The sequence below is a fragment of the Corylus avellana genome, chromosome ca10 (genome assembly GCF_901000735.1).
Source record: "Corylus avellana chromosome ca10, CavTom2PMs-1.0".
NCBI classification, from domain to species: Eukaryota; Viridiplantae; Streptophyta; class Magnoliopsida; order Fagales; family Betulaceae; genus Corylus; species Corylus avellana.
The window spans coordinates 5,155,162-5,173,227 of record NC_081550.1 but is presented as its reverse complement, the minus strand read 5'-3'; the positions used below and the strand labels follow the sequence as shown (position 1 = coordinate 5,173,227).

Genomic DNA, 18,066 nt, shown 5'->3' with positions numbered 1-18,066 from the left:
TAGCCCAAACCCATTCCTTATGCAAATTTTTTTGGCCTTTTGGGGGTGGCCGGACCACCCCATTTTGGCCAACGGGTGGTTGGAGCCTCCCCGATTTTAGTCTTCTTTTTTTCTTTTTCTTTTTCTTTTTTTATTTTTATTTATTTTTATTTTACTTTTTTTATTATTTTTATTTAAATTATAATGCTCAAAATGACATCGTTTTGGGCTAGGTAGTGATGTAGTTTTGAAGCCCAAAACGGTGTAGTTTTGGTTGAGGGTATAATGGGCACAAAAAGTCAAATCGTTTGAGTTGAACGGTGAAAACTAACAGATGGGGGCAAAGTAATAGAAATTGAAAGTTCAAGGAGGTAAAGTGAGAAAGTTTGAAGTTCAGGGGGCTTGTCAAATCTGCTGGAAGTTCAGGAGGCAAAGTGAAGTTTCCCCTATTTTAAACCTGGATGCCATGAGTACAGAAAACTGACCCAGAAATGAAACTGCCCTGATCACCGTGACCCACTGTCCTAGCCGCCAACAAGCGGAGTTTCGCAGCAAAAAGGATGCAGCAGAGGGCGGCCAAGGCCGCTTGTTTTGACCGGCGAACGGTAGCTCGTATGCGTTGGAATGAACGGCAATTTAGGCCGTGTGGGTGACGGCAAAAGATCTTGTGGATGTGGGTTGGACGGCGCCACGACTTCCTGCCGGTTGGCATCGTCTGGGGTTACTGTATGGTGGCCATGCACGGCTGCTGCATGAAGCAAGCGGCAGCCCATCACGGCCGCCTGTGAGAGAATAACGGCGGCTCTTTGCCAGGTCGCCAATAACGGACAATTGCAGCATCCACACACAGGCTGCCTGTTAGTTGGCCGGAACGGCGACCCTTTCGCCGGTTGCCAAAACCTATTAGGCCATTAGGTGGCGGCCCTTGGTTGCGAGCGCATAAGGTTGGCCGATGGGCGGCGGTGCATGAGGAAGTAGAAGGGGGTGGCGGCTAGAATTTAAGGATGCTAGGTTAGGCTTTGTTTTTTCCGGGTAAGGTTTCAAACCCATATGGAATCGGGTCAATATGCGAGCCATTGGGTATGGGTTTAATTTTTAACCCAAGCCCGGTCCAATATATATATATAAACTGAGTAATTAAGTGGTCTTAGCCGTAGCCCAATAAGGTGGCCCAACCCAATATAGTAGCCCATCCGTTTTTTTTTTTTAAATAATAATAATAATAAAATTTGGGGTCATGTGGGTTTAGAACTTGGTTTTTCCAGGTATAAAGGGCCTAAGGCCATTTTCTATGACCATTAGGCGACGCAATTTAATATGTTCTCATATCACAATTTTATTTTTCTTGTGATTTAAATTGTTCAGTATTAAAATTATTGTTTCTTTAATGCATGAACTTAGGAATATATTTATTCTTTTAATTTATATTGTTTAAATATAAATTGCTTGATGCCTAGTTTTAATTTATATTGTTTAAATATAAATTGTTTGATGGCTAGACGTGAGAATAATTAACTAAGCCACATATATTGGTGAATGTTTATGGTACTATCCAAAATTGCAATGTCTATGAAAGTTTTGGCAATGAAAGTCTTGGGATTTAAGAGTGTCCAATGTGCACCCCCTCACTTTCCTGGGAACTTATTCGGTTGTACCTTGAAAAATACCATTTACCCACTTCCATGTTGGTTTGTTTTTTATAATTGGGAACTTTATTTTGGCATCTATACAATTATTAGATGTTAACGAAGTAATAATTATCTGAATAATTTTGGGAGAGCAACAACATCCCGATTTTATAATGATAATTGCATCAAGCTTATATACGTGAACTTCAAAAGGAAATGAACAGCATGTTGTAATTAATTCATAAATTTAATTGCTAATCCCCAAATGGAATTTTTTTATTCTTATGACTTAATTAGAATAAGATAGTAAATTTAACATTGAAAATAAAATTTCTCTTGATCTTCTGCGATAATTGTGTTGCCATATTCTTCTCTAATAATAATAAAAGTGGAAGCAGAAGTAAGCATATCGACATCAAGTACCTTCGTGTGTGAGAGAATATCAAAAGATTAGTAAATAATGGAGTTTTAAAAAGGGAAATGTTAGGGGTTCTCCTGGTTTTCTCCTAGTGTCCTCCTAGTCCTAGGTGGATATTATTTTATAAAAAAACAAAAAAGAAAATTGCTCTTATTTCTCTCACTTAGTATTTATAAAATAATATCCACCTAAGACTAGGAGAATACTAGGAGAACACCAAGAGAACCTCTAGCATTTCCCTTTTAAAAACCCTTGACTATTCTAATTTTGGTACTAATGTGGATTGTATAAAGGGAAAGCAAACCAACAAGGCCTCTAAAGGTGCCAAAAGGAGTTATGAGATTCTTGAAATCATACATACAGATATTTGTCGACCTTTCTCTACTCCCTACCTGAATGGTCAAAGATATTTTATATCTTTTATTGATGACCATACACGGTTTATGTATCTTTATCTTCTAAATGATAAGTCTGAAGCACTAAATGCTTTCAAGACATATAAGGTAAAAGTAGAGAAACAACAAGAAAAGAAAATCAAGATCGTACGTTCTGATAGAGGCGAAAAATACTATGGAAGGTACACAGAAAAGGGACCAAGTTGATAGGTCCATTTACACAATTTCTTGAAGAGAAATGCATTGTTGCTCAATACAAAATGTCTGGCACACCACAACAAAATAGTGTAACAGAAAGAATGAATCATATACTTATGGACATGGTTAGGAGCATCCTTAGTAATTCCCAGCTACTTTTATTTCTATGGAGTGAAGTCTTAAAAACTGCTATGTATATATTAAACCGGGTCTCATCCAAGTCTGTCCCTAAGACACATTTTGAATTATGGAATGGATGGAAACCAAGTTTAAATCACTTACACATACGGGGTTGTCCAGCTGAAGTAAGGATTTACAATCCAAATATAAAGAAATTAGACCCAAGGACAACCAGCAGTCATTTTATTGGCTATGCAGTAAACTCCAAAGGATTTAGGTTTTACTGTCGTTTTCATAGTACTAGAATTGTTGAGTCTATAAATGCATAATTTTTAAAGGATTCTGAATATAGTGGGAGTGCTTATCCTCAAAGGATTGAATTAGAGAAAGTATAATAGTTGACTAAAGCTCCTTCATCTAAAAGACGTTTGATTATGCTCAAGGAAATCCAAATTGATTACCTTGAACTACAATCAATTTCAGAACAGCCAACTCATGAGGAACAAGTTCAGAATGAACCTACTCAACCTCCTTCAAATGTGGAGGAAGTAGGATTAAGAAGATCCTCTAGAATAAGTAGACCAGCAATCCCTAGTGATTATGTTGTATACCTCCAAGAGTTTGATTTTGAAGTTGGGCCTCAGGATGATCCAAAATCGTTTTCACATGCCATGAGTGGAGATCACTCCACACATTCTAGTTAAATGCCATGAAGGAAGAGTTGGAATCCATGGCTAAAAATCAAGTCTATGATCTCGTTGACTTACCGAAGGGAGCTGTAGCTGTAAGCTACAAATGGGTTTACAAAACTAAGAAGGATGCTTCCTGTAATGTTGAACGATATAAAGCTTGAATTGTGGTCAATGGTTTTATGCAAAAAGAAGGCATTGATTATCATGAAACTTTCTCTCCAGTATCAAAGAATGATTCATTTAGGATAATCATGGCAGTAGTAGCTCATTTTTATCTAGAGCTATATCAAATGGATGTGAAAACAACATTTCTAAATGGCAATCTTGAAGAGGAGGTTTACATGAAACAACCTGAAGGTTTTGATGATAACACTCAGAAAGCTTGCAAACTAAAGAAATCTATTTATGGGATAAAACAAGCCTCCTGTCAATGGTATATCAAATTTCACAAAAGTTATTACCTCATATGGTTTTATTGAGAACTTTGTTGATCAATGTATATATCTTAAGGTCAATGGGAGTAAAGTAATCTTTCTAGTCCTGTATCTAGATGATATTTTGCTTGCAAGTAATGATTTAGGTTTACTACACGAGACCAAACAATTTATCTCTCAAAATTCTGAAATGAAGGATTTAGGTGAAGCCTCTTTTGTCATTGGCATAGAGATTCACAGAGACAGAAAACAAAGAATTTTAAAACTATCTCAAAAGGCCTACATTGAAATTTTTTTAGAGAGATTCAGACTGAAGAACTATTCAGCTTCTGTAGCACCTATCATTAAAGGGGATAAATTCAGTAATGATCAATGTATCCAAAATGCATTGGAACAAGAGTAGATGAAGAATATTCCATATGCATCTGCAATCGGCAGCCTATTGTATGCACAGGTCTGCACTAGACCTAACATTGCAATGGCAATTGGAATGCTGGGTCGATATCAAAGCAACCCAGGATTGGAACATTGGAAAGCTGTAAAGAAAGCCATGCGGTATTTGCAAGGAACCAAGGACTATAGTTTGACATCAGACACATTGACCATTTGGAGGTGGTTGGATATTCAGATTCAGATTTTGTTGGATGTGTAGATAACAGAAAGTCTACTTTAGGGTATATCTTTCTTCTTGTTGGAGGGGCTATATCCAGGAGAAGCAAGTAAACTATAGTTGCTACATCTACAATGGAGGCAGAATTTATTGCATGCTCTGAAGCCACTACACAGGCACTATGGTTGAGAAATTTTGTTGGTGGTCTCAAAATTGTCGATTCTATAGCAAGACCAATGAAGATCTTCTGCGATAATCGTGCTTCCGTATTCTTCTCTAAAAATAATTAAAGTGGAAGCAGAAGTAAGCATATCGACATCAAGTACCTTCGTGTGAGAGAGAACATCAAAAGAAATAAAGTGTTCATTGAGCATATCAGTACTGAATTGATGATCGCGGATCCTATGACTAAAGGTTTACTGGTAAAGCTATTTAAAAGTCACGTTGAGCATATGAGGCTCATTGATTCATTTTGTATTTAGTTCTTTCTTTTAGTATATAGACATCAAGTTATTGTTATAAATTTTTGTGCACATTTATTACCTTATGCATGGGGATAAAAATAAAGTTGGACCCGAATAACTTATGGGAAGTTTATTCATAAAGTTTGATTGCCCATACAGTACTCATTTAAGGGATATTATATATTGTAATGCATAAAAAGGATGACTTATTATATAATGGTTTTACCGCCATGATTCATGTGTAGTATTCCTTGTGTGAGTGGGAGAATTCCATAAATGGTTAGAATAAATAGAGTAATGGCCATATTATAGAACCGAATTGTATAAGGAATTTATGTGTTATAAGGGCCAAGTGGGAGAATGTAAGAAAATCCTTATGAGGTATGACCTTTTTGTCACATTTATTTAGTATATTTATTATAATTACGGTTACGATAATCAAGTGATTTAATCTAGCCAAAAGATGTTATGAAATTCTAAAAGATGTTATGAACTTAATGAAATTAATTTTATTGAGTGATTTTGCTATTTGATGGGAGGAACAAAATCAATAACATTTAAGAATAAGGGTCCCTAGCCTACCTAAAAAAAGTCATTTGTATTCCATCATTTGGTACTTGTAGGCATAGGTCAGAATATCCCTTTTCTATTTTGTTTTATAGAGGTTCATATTGCTAGAGATTGATATTGCTTAGAGGTTCTTCATTATGCTTGAGCAACAATGGCTGTAGGTGATTCTAAATCCTTTATTTCCGCTGTGTTTTATTATAGCATAATTTATTTTATATGCTTACAATTGAACAACTAATCATGAAGAAACCGAGTCATTTGTTAGAACATTAATTAAATAATTAAATTTACAACTTCCTGCCAGCTTAAATTTTTGGGTTAATTGATAATTTAATATTGTATCATAACAGAGGTCATGTCAAATCTTGTCTTCGTAATTCAACTCCCATTCAATTAAATATTTCACTCAATGTGCCTATTAGCTTAAACTTTTGAAATAATTGGTCAACTAATATCATTGTGGTGGCTTGTTATGCTGCATATATAGCTATTGCTTTATATTGACTTGCATTACATTGTTTTATAAAACGGTCAACATCTAAAGCCCCATGAAAGATAAGGAGACCCTGCATGGTATTGTCTATATGTGATGTGTTTCACAAAATATTACATTAAGAACTTTGCAACTCCTATATTTTTTGGAAAAGTTTTCCTTCTTCATAGTTGGTTGTTTTATCTTGTTGCTTACATGGTACTAACTATGATATCACATTCCCTAGCTATGATTGCACCAATTGCAGTGGCATTGGCGGTGGGTTTTCTACGGTGGGCTTATCAGGCATTGAAGCCTCCACCTCCCAAAATATGTGGATCACCAGATGGTCCTCCTATCACTTCACCTAGAGTGAAACTTAGTGATGGAAGGCATTTGGCCTACAGGGAGTCTGGAGTTCCAAAGGAAGAGGCTAAGTACAAGATCATTGTCATTCATGGCTTTAACAGCTCAAAAGATATGGGTCTACCTGTTCCACAAGTATGAATTAACTCTGCTTCTTTAATTGTTGCTGACTTTTTTAACTTGTTTAGAATTATGGTTGAATTTCCTATTTCAAGGAAATTAGCACTCAATTCTGATTTCCATGAAATGTGTGGAAAGAAAAAGAAAATCATGTTATCTAAGTTGGTTGCTTTTATTTGTTTTAACTACAATCAAGATCCTTGAATGAAACGATGAGAGACAGAGAGAGATTGGTCTAGAAGATGCAACAAAAAGTTATTCTTGTTAGAGAATATATGTATATACTAAGAGTATTTTAGTCTTTATGTTGCCTTTAGGTTTATTATATTGTTTAGTATTCAGTACAAAATTTAAGCGTAAATGAGAAAACAGAGCATACAGCCATGCGCTAGTTGCTCGAATTATCTCATTGTTTTTGTTTCTACTACCAAAGTAGGTGTTATTACCAAGCACAACAATGATGAATAATATGGAATCGAAGGAGAGAGATCAAGAGAAAGCCGAGACACAAATTTACGTGATTCGGCAATGTGCCTACATCCACAGGAGAGTACCGCTATATTTTACTATTCAATTATTTAGGGTTACAACATAACATATTTATAAGAAAACCCTAATTGTAAGTATTTTGTAAAACTCCAAAATATCCCCAACAACTTATTTGTCTCCAGACCCACATAAACTTAATTACACCCAATGGGCTAGTAGTTTCAGAATACCTAAGAGAATATAAGCCATTTGTTCTAACAATCTCCACCTTGGTGAGTATTCACCTCTTCAAAGATAATCAAGTATTGTGCCTCCACCTGGAATTGATAAGTTTGGGGATGCCACCTCCTCTCCTCTCCTTTCTAGCACCTGGAGACATTTGTCAAGTCCAAGCAATGCTTGACCTTGTCTGTGGTAACAGGCTTTGTCAGCATGTCCGCTACATTCTCAAAAGTGTGAATATTCTCAAGTAATAATTCAACTGTAGCAACCAATTCATGATCTTGTGAAACCTCACATCAATGTGGTTGGTTCTCGCATGATACACCTGGTTCTTTACAAAGTAGATGGCAATCTAACTGTCATAATACAACAAAACTCCACCTTGCTGAATACCTAGCTCCCTCACTAACCCTGTGAGCTACAAAGCATCCTTTGCAGCCTCAGCCACCTCCATGTACTCCACCTTAATCATGGACATCGCAACTGTGGACTAGATCATAGACCTCCAATAGATGGGTCCTCCTGCAAGAGTGAACACATAACCTGCGGTCGATCTCTTGTCATCTAAATCCCCTACATAATCCGCATCTACATACCTGACAACTGACAAATCAATTTTTTGTTTGACAAAAGTGATGTCATACTCTATAGTACTTTTAAAGTATCTGAAAATCAATTTGACTGCATTCTAGTGTTGTCATCCTAGATTTGCCATGTACTTGCTCACCAGACTGACTACGTGAGCCAAATCTGGCTTGGTACATACCATAGCATACATCAGACACCCCACTGCACTGCATACGGGACCTTAGACATGTCTTTAGTTTATTCAACTATTTGTGGACATTATGAGGTAGACAAACAGAAGTGATTCGTCAAAGGTGTACTCACTGGTTTCGCATTTTCCATGTAAACCTCTCCAACACCTTCTTCACATAGCTGGCCTAAGATAGCCACAATTTCTTGGCATCATTGTCCCTGCGAATCTCCATCCCAAGAATCTTTTTGGTTGCACCTAAATCATTCATGTCAAATTCTCTACTCTACAAAACCTTCAATTTGTTGACTTCCACTATACCCTTAGCGTCAATAAGAATATTATCCATATACAGTAACAAAAAGATAAATGAGCCATCATCAAGGCTCCTTATATACACACAACAGTCATATTCACATCTCTTATATCCAATTCTCATCATATAGGAGTCAAACCGCTTATACCATTGACATGGAGACTGCTTCAGCCCATAAAGTGGCTTCTTCAATTTACAGAACAAGTGCTCATGTCCAAGTTGACAAAACCCTTATGGTTGCTCCATGTAAATTTGCTCCTCCAAATCACCATGGAGAAAAACTGTTTTCACATCCATCTACTCTAATGCCATGTCATAATGAGCTACCAATGCCAATACTACTGTGATGGAAGTATGTCTGATCCTTCTTCATTTTTCTTGAACACCCATTTACATCTTATTGCCCTCTTCCTCTCTGGAAGCTCCACTAAATCCCACGTTGGTTCTTATGTAAAGACTTCATCTCTTCCACCATAGCACCCACACATCTACTCTTCTCTTGGCTATTGATAGCCTCTTGAAAAGTAATAGGATCTCTGTTGTTGATGATAAGAGCATAAGAAACCATGTCTTCAAAACCGTACCTGGTTGGGGGTTGATAGTGCGTCTAGGCCTGTCTATGGCTATAATATGATGCTCCTTAACTCTTGAAGCAAAGGTCTCTGTATCCTGAGAAGTGTTATCCTGCACAAGAGTCTCTAACTCCACCTACACCACCTATTTATCACTGTTACTGCTTTCTGGCACCTGTTGCTCTTCACCCTGAGTACTCTTCAACATGAAATTTTCATCAAATACCACGTCCCTACTAATCACCACCTCGCTTGACTTCGGATTCCAAAACTTGTAACCTTTAAGCCTTTTCCCGTATTCGAGAAAGACACATTGTCTAGACTTTGGATCAAGTTTCATTCGTTCTTCACTAGGTATGTGCTTATAGATTGGACAACCAAATACTCTCAAACCAGAATAATCTACCTCATTACCTGTCCACACCTCCTCCGCAACTTTCCCATTTAGTGCTACCCTCGGTGACCTGTTAATCAAGTAACATGCCGTACTCACTGTATCTGCTCAGAAAATCTTTTCAAGTCCAGCATTCTACTTGAGACATCGTGCCCTTTCTGCAATAGACATGTTCATCCTTTCCACCACACTATTTTGCTGTGGTGTTTTGCGTATTGTGAAATGTCTCTTTATACCATACTGTTAACAGAAAATTTTGAACTTGTCATTTGTGTACTCAATATCATTATCTGTCGTGAAGCACTTAACCTTTTTCCTAGTCTGGTTCTCCACTTTAGCTTTCCACAACTTGAACTTGGCAAACGTCTCTAATTTGTGCCGCATGAATTACACCCAAACCTTTATGGAAAAATGATCAATAAAAATCACGAAATACATATGTCCTCCCCGTGACGCTGTCCTCACTGGTCCCCAAACATCAGAATGAACATAATCCATAATATCTTCTGTCTTGTGTGTGGTTGTCTTAAATTGAACCCGATTCTATTTTCCCAGAACACACAACTTATATAAATCAAGTTTTCACATTTTAACACTCTTCAATAGATTTCTCTTATGAAGATCCAACATGCCCCGATCACTCATATGATCCAAATCCATATACCACAAAATAGTACAGTCAGACTCAGACTTCACAGAGGGGATTCCACCTACAACTGTACTTCCCAATAGTTTATAGATATTTTTTGAACTTTTCTACCATCTCATCACTACCATCGTATCCTTAGTCACCTTCATTGCTCCATCTTCAGACTTATAACTATAACCGTTTGAGTCTAAGGTACCCAATGAAATCAGATTCTTTTTCATGTCTAACATCACATAACATTCTAACTACACCATCAAACATCTTAATCCTGATATTACCTAAGCTAGTAATTTTACAATGCGCACCATTACCTATAGTAATTATACCAGAATTAACTAACCTGTAGGTGTCAAACCAATCTTTGTTGGATGTCACGTGAAACGAATATGCTGAGTTGAGAATCCAAAGGATGCTTTGAATTTGATGCAACAGAAAGCATATTACCATCAACATCGTTTGAATTGTCATCCACTATGTTCATGGACCTTGAGGAACCTTCATTCTTGTCGTCCTTGTTCTTCTTACGATCTGGACAATCCCGTTTTATGTGCCCTTTATTTCCGCACTTATAACAATTGATGTCCTTCCTCTTCCTAGACTTTGACCAAGAATTCTTGCCATTCGAACCACCATTGTTACTGCTTCTTTCACGCTCTTGGTTACCTTTTACAACTAGCTCTTCTCCTTGAAAACTTTCATCACTAGTTTTCTTTCTCTGATGAAAAGCCAACAGGGCTCCTGTAACGTCCTCTAACTCTAGGGACTCATTCCCCCATGTTAGAGTTGTAACAAAATTCTCATATGTAGGAGAAGTTGTGAGTGAATTCAATAGCATCAACGCCTTGTCTTCTTCTTCGAATGTCACATCAACCTTTCAAATCGCCAATTACCTGATTGAACACGTTGACGTGTTAGCTCAGATCCAAGCTCTTCGCCATCTTCAAGCTGTACAACTGATGCTTTAGATAGAGCTTGTTCGTCAACGAATTTAACATATACCGATATTCTAGTTTCAACCAAATTGTTGCCGGAAATTCTTTGTCCATGACATGATACATCACGTCATTCCCTAGACAAAGCCGAATAGTAGCTACTAGGGGTGGGCGAAAACCCGCCCTATACGCCCGGATTTAGTTGATTTTTTGCAAAAACAAGTTGGATTTCTTCCAACCCGTGCGAGGTGGGGCGGGTTACAGGTAGAGAAAATTTTTGGCAGCGGCTGCCCGCCCCGCCCCAATCTGCTCCTCAGAAAATAAAAAAAAAAACCCTAGTTCTTCTAAGTTGCTCCCTCTCATACTGCCTCCTTAGTCCTCTCTCACTCTCGCTACTCCTCTTCTCTTTGCTCCCTCTCTCTCGCAGCTCCTCTTTTCGTTGCTCCCTCTCACTCTCGCTGCCCCACTTTGCCATCCGAAAAAACATGCTTCCTTATTCGTCTTTGGGCGTTATTCAACACCACAACCAATTTCCAGGCAAATTTTGGCCTGTTCGGTGAATCATTTTTTAAGTACCCCACCAGTATATTTTCCAATGGCCGTATAATGCCTGATTTCATTGGTAAAATATTATTATGTCTCATTATCTTTAAGTTCTTGATTGTTGTTAAATTGAGTGTTAAAGCTTTTGTTACAGCTGAGTATGGAAAGTTGCCGTTAATTACACCCTAACTACATCCTTTTAATTTTTTTTTTTTTTTCCTTTCTTTTTCTATTCATAAGAGGGAAACAGGGAAAAGGGAAGTATTTACATCCCGGTTATAATCAATATTTTGAGAAACACCCGACTCGCCTAACCTGAAACCCGGCAGATAGGGTTCACTGTATCTGGGTTGCGGGTAGGGTTTTTCAAACCTACTTGGTGTGGGTCGGATAACAGAAATGGGTGAAAATCGACCCGACCCGACCCGTGCCCATCCCTAGTAGCTGCCGCTTTAGCCTCGTGTTCCTTCAAATCTATGTCCGGCATACCTTCTGGTTTCATCCCACATAAAACCTTCATCATCCCTTGTTGCACCAACAAATCCTTGACATTTTTTTGCCATAACTCGAAATTATCGGTTCCATCGAACTTCATCAAGTCGAATTTTACAAAAGATGTGCCAATCCGAGCCATCGCGGAATGAAGCTGTAATACCAATTGATGTTACCACGCACAACAATGATGAATAATATTGAATCAAAAAGAGAGAGAATCGAGACACAGATTTACGTGGTTTGATAATGTGCCTACGCCCACAGGAGAGTGCAACTATATTTTACTATTCAATTATCAAGGGTTACAACATAACATATTTATAAGAATACCCTAATTGTAAGTATTTTGGAAAACTCCAAAACTTATTTGTCCTCAGGCCCACATAAACTTAATTACACCCAATGGTCCATTAGTTTCAGTATTACTCTCTATGCCTGAGAGAATATGAGCCACTTGTTCCAACAAGTGGCCCTGAGTTTTTGATGTAGATCATAGTACTTGGGATTTCATGAGGAAGACCCATCCAGATGTAAATGTGGAGGCACCCCAAGGAGTCGTGGCAAGGAGAGTCAAGACAAGATCACAAACTCGTGCGGAAGCTGAATTCTGAGCTTCATCTGCAATCTCGTCTGAAGCCCGTCTGGACTAGGAGAGTGAAGTGTCTTCTCGAGAGCCTCATCTGGAGTTTCATCTGCAACCATCCGGATACGAGTAATCCTGAGAGCCTCATCTGGAGTCTCGTCCAAAGAATATTTGGACAAGCCTAAACCCGAGAGCTTCGTCTGAAGACCATACGGACGCCTTTGTTCTTTTCTTGTTTTTACCTCTTTATTTCAATGATAGTCCAGACGGCCATCGTAGAATTGGAAACCGACTATATTTCATTTTTTTTATTAGATTTAGGGTTTTGGAGCCTATAAATACATGTTTTATAGACCATAGAACTCAACTTTTGATTATTATTCAGTTTTCTTAAATAATAATACTCATAATTGAATTTCTAGCTACTTTTCCTTCAAACCCTAAATAGACTCTGTCGTTTTGAGAAGATTTCTCAGATCTTTGATAGACACAAGATCTAGAAATATCTAACTTTTCGTCTTGTTATTGTTTTCTTTGCATTTCACAAAGTCACGCAGCATCAGTTTTGCTATAAGACTTGCACTTGACCACCCAAGACTTTTATCATTGCACCAAAAATCAAAATGCGCTACTTGTTTTGTAGATGATTAACGGCAATATAGGAAGTCTTTTTTGCAATGTAGATGTTATATATCTGAAATACTGATAGCAGCTAAAACCCGAAATAAAGATGATGGAAATCAAGCTTCCATTTTGCCTTCTATTACCTTTAGATTTAAGACTGTATTCGGTACTGGATTTACGTGGATATTTATACTTTGATCTTCAAAGGAATAATTACTACAAGGACATTTCTTTTTCTTACGCTCATTGAACAGGAATGCATTTTGTTCTGTTTTGTTTAATATGCTGTAAAAATATAGTAAATTGGAGAATATATTTTATTTTCAGGAACTTATACAGGAGCTAAAGATATATATGCTGTTCTTCGACAGAGCAGGTTATGGAGACAGTGATCCATATCCTTCTCGCTCAGTGAAGACTGAAGCATTTGATATTCAAGAACTAGCTGACCAATTGCAAATTGGGTCTAAATTTTATGTAGTTGGAGTCTCATTTGGAGCTTACCCTGTTTGGAGTTGCCTGAAGTACATACCACATAGGCATGATCTTTACTTCAACTACGTACCACCATTTATTTTCATTTTCCTTTTTTTTTTTTTTTTTATTTATTTATTTTTTTTTTATGTTCTTTCCATAAGTTACTGGGACATTATTTGCAGGTTGTCAGGAGCTTCCTTGGTTGTTCCTTTTTTGAACTTCTGGTGGCCTATTTTCCCTGCCAATCTATCAAGAGAGGCATTTAGGAGACTGCCTTCATCTCACCGAAGGACAATTCGGATTGCACATTACACTCCTTGGTTAATCTATTGGTGGATGACTCAGACATGGTTCCCTTCATTGATCACGGATCAAGGAGCAATGTTCAACGACCAAGATTTAGAGATCTTGAAGAGTTTGTTAGAGGCTCCAAGTGTAGGCGAGGTAGTCACATATCCCACGCTTTTTCTTGGTTTGTTGCACCACATTAATATTTCTTTTTATAAGGATGCCACATTGCTGTTGGTTGAATCACCCATGTGCTACTAAAGATGTATGAAATAAACTCAAAAGTTGGCCTTTGTAAAATCCTGAATTCAGTAGGTTCTAAGATCCATCACAAACTGCGAAACTGCGTTTCGGATTAGGCAAGGAGTAAAAATAGGAGATTTTTCAGCTGTTAATACTCGTTTATGTTTCTGGATTCAGGAAAAGATAAAACAGCAAGGTGTTTATGAATCACTGCATCGAGATATATTGGTTGGTTATGGCAAATGGGAATTTGATCTCTTGGACATAAACAATCCGTTCCCTAACAATGACGGCGCGGTTCACATTTGGCAGGCCTATGCAGACAGGATCATTCCTTTTAAGCTCAACCGTTATATTTCAGAGAAGCTTCCATGGATTTGTTATCACGAGGTTCCTGATGGAGGGCATATGATATTCTTGAAAAGTGAAATATGTGAAGCCATTTTGAGGGCACTTTTGCTTGGATAAACTTCTCTTTTTGAGGCATATATGCTACGGTACGATGGTATCTCACTAATTAAAAATAAACTCTTTGATGTTGCTTGCTTTAGCCAAAAGGTGAAACATGTGAAGCCATTTTAAGGGCACTTTTGCTTGGATAAACTTCTCTTTTTGAGGCAAACTACTATGGTATCTCACTAAAAATAAACTCTTTGATGTTTCCTGCTTTTGTCTTGCTTCTATACTGCTATGGTGGTAATGTAAATGGAGAAACTTTCTTCCTGTGGCATCATATATATATAAAATAAACTCTTTGATGTCCCCTGCTTAGATATTGCTTCTATACTGCTATGGTGGTAATGTAAATGGAGAAACTTTCTTCCTGTGGCATCATATATATATATATATATATATATATATATATATATATATATATATATATAAAAGAAACTGCAACATCTTATCTAGCCTAAAACTCTCCTGGGGATTGGCCTTTTATTCTGATCTTGCTTGCTTTAGCCAAAAGGTGGGGGGGGGTTGTGGCCGCGTTATATTGTAAATTTATGCAAAGTAAAATGAAAAATGCTAACCATACGAATGAGAGAGAGCGTAAGAGAAGTGTGTTGAGAGGTATATACTATATAGAGGTGTAGAGAAATGGTTACATTGAGGCCTCCTTATATAGAGGCTAGAGGAAGTAAGACTCCCTCTCCTTAGCAATGTGGGACTCAGTCTCACATATACACTACCATCCCCCTAGGGAATGGTTGTGTGAGGTGTATGGAATGGTGTGGTAGAGGCCTCCTTATATAGAGGCTAGAGGCGAGTAAGGCTCCCTCTCCTTAGCAATGTTGGACTAAAGTCCCATATACACTAACAATCATAAACAAGATAACAAAAATGACATCAATGTGTTTTATTCATCCTATGGCATATTTTGTGGGCCCTTTTTGAGCGTTAGAGTATGTATTATTTTTATATTAAATAGGTTGAAATGGGTTATGTTTATATCAACCGAACACAATTTATTTATTAAATTAATTATGAGAGTCATATCGTGTCACACGGTCACATGTTAAGATTAATGGATTTAACATGATTAATTAAAATGAGTTGTGTTGGTTTTGAATTATATAATTGCATGCCGGGAGACCTAACTAATGCTTTGGGGGGCTAACTCCACCCAAAACTTTAAAACATTCTTAATTTTTTTTTTTTTAAAAAAAAAAAAGATATACCCTTAAAAACATTTTTTCCCATCCTCATTTTTTTATTTTTTATTTTTTATTTTTATTTTTTATAGTTTTATCCATCCCAAACCTAAAATTTTAATTTCGCCCATGATTGCATGTAGACCTATGACTCAACACAATTGAGACACAACCCATGAACCCGAATGACCACCCTTAAAAACAATCTAATGGCAAAAATTCCTTTTTGGAAAAATATTAAAATCTTTGGGCAAAAAAATTTGCAGAAGATGTGCTTGGGAAAAAAAAAACATCTAGAAAGTTAAATCTCATCATTTCGTGGGCCAACTTTGGAGTTGAGGATTGCATCAAATCCTATTAGGATGTCTCCAGAACTGATAATACCATATTATATTCTAACACATGTTTTGCCATCGTTGAGAACCGAGAGCTTATAGTATTTTGACTTGGTGAAAAAAGGAGTGCCTACAAATGGATTAATAAAGTTGAGAGAAAAGTTAGAATTTCATTTAGATAGCATTTTGATATGAAAGGTCTGCTTCGTCCCTCTTCACAGACTGATGAGAATATTTGAAAGAAGATGATAACCCATGAGAGATGGAGGATTGTAGAGACTATGGAAGAGAAATACTCAAGAGAGATCGAGGGAGAGAAACAGAGCGAGAGAGTGTAACAACACACAATTTGCTCTCACAAGAAAATAAGAGTAAACTAGCGTTTGGTTAAGAGGATTTTACCGAGAAAATAGGAAACAGAGTTCTTATTCAAGCCACTTTGTAATGTCTCCTTCTACAATTGAGAACTAGCTAAACAGAATCTACGGATGCTAAGCTAGTTGATTACAAAATGATACTGAAAGCTCGAATGCCTTAACAAGACTACAATGGGGCTTTTATACCCATTGACATGGTTACAATGGAACTTAGTAAGAAAAGAAAAAATTGTCCTTCACTTTCCTGCGATTCTGCGGTTCAAACTCTCCAGACTCATGTGGGCCTTCGTCACTTGTTTGTCCTATACAAAGTGACTGTACTCTTGGAAGGAATAGCAAGAAAGTTTATGCTGCATGCGCAAGCCAGGGCTCACACCAGGAAGATCAAAGCCAAACCCACTTCCCTTCTTCCACTTCCTTCATGTGGGTTTTCTCAAATTTTCACTTTGTCTATCTTATTTTGTTTGAATTTCAGTTATTGTTTATGGGTTCGTCTTATTTTGCTTAAATTTGATTCATTTAGATCAGATAAGAGTGAAAATTTAGACTATCTTCCGAGTTTTTAAGGGAAATGTAGAGTTGTCTTGTTAATTGGATTGCTTTTTAGAATGTTATGGTCTTAGTTTGGAGATAGCACTCACTTTTGATGAATCATCCGAAAGATGACAGTAAATCTTGGTAAGTGAAATTAGTTTTGGTTTGCGTACTCTTAAATAAATTTTCTCATGGACTTTCCAATAGAAGCTTTTTTTTATACGGCTGTCATGCCATGTCATTGATGAAAGAAAATCCTTACGCGGTTTGGCCTTTATTTCACATTTATTTACTATATTTATTATAATTACAATTCAGATAATCTAGTGATATATTTTAGCCAAACGATGTTATGAAATTTTAAAAGATATTATGGAGTTAATGAAATTAATTTTATTGAGTAATTTGGCCTACCTATATCATTTGGTACTTATAGGCATAGGTAAGAAGATTCATTTTTTATTTTGTTTTATAGAGGTTTGTATTGAGATTGACATTGCTCGGGGATTCTTCATTACGCTTGAGCAACAATATTAATTGGAGGTAATTCTAAATCTTTTATTTCCTTTGAGTTTTATTATAGCATAATTTATTTTGCTTAGCATTTTATTATATGTATTCTGTTGCATGTTGAAATAAAATGGCCGCCAAAAAAAAAATAAATAAATAAAATGAAACCCACTGCCCTGTTTTATTTATTTATTTATTTCAATAATATTTGTATTTTTTGTTCCCGTGAATATTGAAACAAAATGAAACCTGGAGGCCAGAGTACAGAAAACTGACCCAAAAATGAAACTGCCCTGACCACCGTGACCCACTGCCCTGGCCGCCGTGAACCACTGTCCTGGCCGCAAACAAGTGGCGTTTGGCCACGTAAAGGATGCAGCGGCTTGCGCGGGAATGAACGGCGTTTTGACGGTGTGGGTGACGTCGAAAGATCCCGTGGATGTGGGTTGGACGGCGCCACGGCTTCCTGCCGGTCGGCGTCGTCTGGGGCTGCTGTACGGTGGCCTTGCACGGCAGCCGCATGAAGCAAGCGCCAGCCCATCACGGCCGCCTGTGAGAGAATAACGGCGCCTCTTCGCCGAGTCGCCAATAACGGACAAAGGCGGCAG

General features: G+C 37.4%; 1 protein-coding gene across 2 annotated transcripts in view; it reads left to right on the top strand.

Moving 5' to 3' along the window:
• The window catches only part of LOC132163399 (uncharacterized), a 16,795-nt gene extending 1,958 nt beyond the window's left edge, over nt 1-14,837 (top strand). Inside the window, exons 3-6 of one of the 2 annotated variants that reach the window (XM_059573684.1) lie at nt 6,249-6,481; nt 13,370-13,581; nt 13,702-13,963; nt 14,228-14,837. In XM_059573684.1, the coding sequence (XP_059429667.1) occupies nt 6,249-6,481; nt 13,370-13,581; nt 13,702-13,963; nt 14,228-14,518 (998 nt within the window). In that variant the 3' untranslated portion in view covers nt 14,519-14,837. Of the gene's footprint in view, nt 1-6,227; nt 6,482-13,369; nt 13,582-13,701; nt 13,964-14,227 lie in introns of both variants that reach the window. The other variant, XM_059573683.1, reaches the window with a different exon arrangement.
• The last annotated feature ends 3,229 nt before the right edge of the window (nt 14,838-18,066 follow it).